Source organism: Galendromus occidentalis, unplaced genomic scaffold (genome assembly GCF_000255335.2).
Source record: "Galendromus occidentalis unplaced genomic scaffold, Mocc_1.1 scf7180000077112, whole genome shotgun sequence".
In the NCBI taxonomy this organism is placed as follows: Eukaryota; Metazoa; Arthropoda; class Arachnida; order Mesostigmata; family Phytoseiidae; genus Galendromus; species Galendromus occidentalis.
In genome coordinates, this window is record NW_003805100.1 from 1 (window position 1) to 3,939 (window position 3,939).

A 3,939-nucleotide genomic window follows, 5' to 3' on the forward strand; every position below is an offset into this window, starting at 1 on the left:
TTTATCGGAGTTGATGGTTAACTTGAGAGTGCGTAGCATTGAGGAAAGGGATACGAGGTGGGAATTGAGGACCGCAATGTCCCTTTCTGTGCTGAGAGGAGAGAAGCTGAACAGAATCGTAGTGTCGTCCGCGAAAGAAATAACGCGTAATTGAGCGCAGAGAGAGTTGCCATGTTCGAGGAGGATGTTAATATAGAGGAGAAAAAGGTACGGGCCCAGAACCGAGCCTTGGGGAACTCCATGGGTGATGGGGAAGGAGGAGGATGATATACCATCAACATTGACAGTAAGGAAACGATTTGACAGATAAGATTCGAACCAGGCAAGGGATTGATCAGAGACTCCAGTGTTTCTAAGGAAACGAAGGAGAATCGAATGGTCAAGGCAGTCGAACGCCTTCGCTAGGTCAAGGAAGATACCAACAACAGAGGACTTGGCAACACAGTTCTCCAGAATAAAGCTGCGGATCTCACATAGGGCTGTGTCTGTCGAGAACTTAGCTCTGAAGCCGTGCTGATGGCACGAGAGGTGGGCACGAGAGGAATCTAAGTCATTGAGTTGGGTGAGAACACATTTTTCGAAGAGCTTGGAGAGGAAAGGGAGAATACTAATGGGACGGTAGTTGGCCGGTTGATCCCGAGGTCCCTTGCCTTTAAAGAAAGGAATGACAGATGCAAGCTTGAAAGAGGCTGGGAAGACTCCTGTGCGGATAGAAAGATTGAAGAGATAGGCGATTGGGATACAAAGAAGTTCGATAGCGAGTACGATGGCTTTGGAGGGGACATCAGACGTAGAACGCGCGTAATTGGTCTTGATATCGAGGCAGATCGTAGGGAGGGAGTAAGGGTCGATGAACTTGAGAGCCCAGTCAGCAGCGGATTCTTTGAAGGAATCGAAAGTTCGGGTAAGAATGGGATCAGAGGAAATGTGGGACGAAGGGGAGGAGAGACTCGCTGTCGTTGCTCCAATAGACGCAAAGAATTTCGCAAAATCATTGAGTACATCGAAACTCTCACGGTCAGCTGATGCGCTATGGGAGAGGGGTGATGTCAGGGTCCGAGAACGCCCGACAGACTCATTGATGAGATGCCAGAGCTTTTTAGGAGAGGAACTGATCCTGTCCACAAGGGATTGAGTGAACTTGTAACGACAGGATCGAATTCGAGCACGGTAGTGTTTAAGGAAAGAATAATACTTAAGCTTATGAGGTGGTGATCTTGTTCGGAAGTACCGCAGCGCCAAGCGCCTCAGTCGACGACTAAAACGGGCAAGGCCAGGCGAGTACCAAGAAGGCATCCGTTTAGGAGTTCGAAGAGGGACAAGGGGGAAAGATGCATCGTACACAGAAAAGAGTTGACGCGTGAATGCGTCGACTGCTACGTCCACATCTTGGCAGGAATAGAGGGGAGACCAATTCTCACAGCGAAGGGAATCAAAGAAACACTGATAATTCGCCTCACTGAAAATGCGCCGGTGTCGGAGAGAGGAACCAGGTGTGGGCAGATGTTTTGACGGTAACAAAAGGTGGCAGGAGACAGGGTAGTGGTCTGAGAAATCGAGACAAGGAAGCACTGAGGCCTGAGAGACAACCGCCCAGCCATCATTGGTCAGCCACAGGTGATCGAGGCATGTGCCAGAGGCAGGTCGAGTTATGAGGCGATGAACCTCCACCAGATTTAGGCCATGCAGGCATTCGACGAAGGCTGAGACGTAGGGAGCTCGGGTCAGGAGATCGACGTTGAAATCCCCAAGTAGGAGATAAGGTTCGGTCGATCTCGAGATTGTATCGGAAATGAGATCAGAGAGGGAATTGGAGAGACTGGCGCGGGCAGAGTAGATTGAGAGGAGGTTGAATTTGAGGTTGAGAGGACGAAAGAGAATATTCAAGGCGATAGCCTGTAAATTACTCCCCTCTCGCTGGAGCTCCCGAACCGAGGACACCACCAAGGTATCTCTGACAAATATCGAAACCCCGCCATAGGCAGAGTCCCTACATAGGGAGAAATGAGAGAAATCAGGAATCTGATAACAGCTGGCCTCGTCTGGGTGAAACCATGTTTCAGAGCAGCTTATTATATCATTGGATTGAGAATAATGTGCGGTAATGATATCAAATTTGTTGGCTTTCCTGAGGGATCGGGTATTGGTGACTAGGATACGGATGGAGATGGTCGGGTCATTCAAGAAGGAAGATACAGGGATGAGCAAATTTTCAATGTCGATGAGTCCGCGTTGTTCTGGAAAAAATGTCCATCCAGAACATTTGTTGTGGCGGGAGAGGCTTCGTCCAACGGCCACAAAATCACCAAGGACCGTCTGACGCTGCTCCTAGGTGGGAACGCAGCCGGCGACTTTAAGCTGAAACCAATGCATGTGTATCGTTCTGAGAATCCCAGAGATCTCAAACATGTTCGGAAGGAAGATTTACCCGTGATTTGGCGCTTCAACGGGAAAGCGTGGGTCACCAAGGTCTTATTCCAGGACTGGTTCCTTAACTATTTCTGTCCTGCCACCAAGGAATACTGCCGAAAGAAGAGGATTGCTTTCAAAATTCTCTTGATTCTGGATAACGCTCCGGGACATCCAGACGGGCTGTCCGCATTGAATCAAAGTGTCCGAGTGACATTTCTGCCGCCCAATACGACTTCTATGATCCAGCCTATGGATCAGGGGGTCATTTCCACGTTCAAAGCTTACTACTTGCGACGGACCCTTGCGCAAGCGATTCAAGAAACACAGGAAAAAGGCATAACGCTCATCCAATTCTGGAAGAATCTGAATTTGAAGACCGTGATTGTTAACATCAGTGACGCATGGAACGAAGTCAGCTCGAGGAACATGAGGGGAGTGTGGAAGCACATTCTGCCTCATTGTGCGAACGTAACTGTTGATCTGGATGATCAATATTCTCGAGCCAATGACGACATGCTGGATGCGGTGCGTCGAACGGGCCTCTCAGATATCGAAGCGATCGACATCGATGAATTTGTCAACCTCAGGCCGGAGCCACTCGACAACGAGTCCCTCGACACGTTCGCTGTCGACCAAGATCGCGAGCACCTCGAAGAGCCTACGCTCGATGAAGTTCTTACGATAGTAAGGATGACCGACGAGCTCTCGGCACACATCCAGCGCGTTGACTGCAAGCTCCAACGGGGTCAACTCGCTAGTCATAATTTGAAAGAATCTGTTCGTGTCTATCAAGAGCTAAGCAACCGAATGTCGCAGCAAAATCAGTGATAAAAAATGTTTTAAATAGTGCCGATACGAAGCTGTCGGGGTCTCTTCCATTCGCTTTCTCATTTACAGGAGCGGGATTCCAAGATCGCTCTCTTCCGGAATCCCTCCATTGAAGACGGCGGGTCCGCGCTAATCGAATCCACAGTGTATTGATCCCAATAGTGCGGACCCTCTGTCTTCGATAGTGCCGACTTGGATAGTGCGGGTACTTGAATAGTGCGGTCCCGAAATCCGCATTATGCAAGGTATTCCTGTAATTATAATCATTTAATCATCATCAGTGTATCTCCAGGAGAGATAAGAATAAACCAAGAGGAAGCCGGGTCGCACTCAACCAGAACACAGACACGCATCAACGGCGGTCGATCATCGACAACTTCCCCCGCTCACGGCGCCACAGTCAATCAGTCAGGCAGCCAGCTGATGGAGAAGTCGAGCAGCCGACACACACACACACACACTGCCAGTCGATCGAGAGCAAGGTCGAGGACCGGTACGCGATCGCTACCTGCTTCAGAACCTTGTCCACTCGCCCCAGGGGTTCGAATTCCCAGTGCAGTGCAGTACAGTGGCTAGGCCAGGGATCAGACCCGCTAGCATTCATCACGAATATTCTCAAGCATAGTGCGCCCGCTTCCTGGATCTCTTTTTCGGATGCTTCAGCGTCTTCACTCGATCATCTAGGATAGTGTGTCACAT

General features: G+C 49.8%; 1 protein-coding gene across 1 annotated transcript; it reads left to right on the top strand.

The window, feature by feature from the left end:
- Positions 1–171: 171 nt before the first annotated feature.
- LOC100904847 (tigger transposable element-derived protein 1-like) lies at positions 172–3,240 on the top strand. Its single transcript, XM_029110790.1, has 2 exons — positions 172–207; positions 2,155–3,240. Exons 1-2 carry the CDS (start codon positions 172–174, stop codon positions 3,238–3,240), a joined length of 1,122 nt encoding a protein of 373 aa, XP_028966623.1.
- The last annotated feature ends 699 nt before the right edge of the window (positions 3,241–3,939 follow it).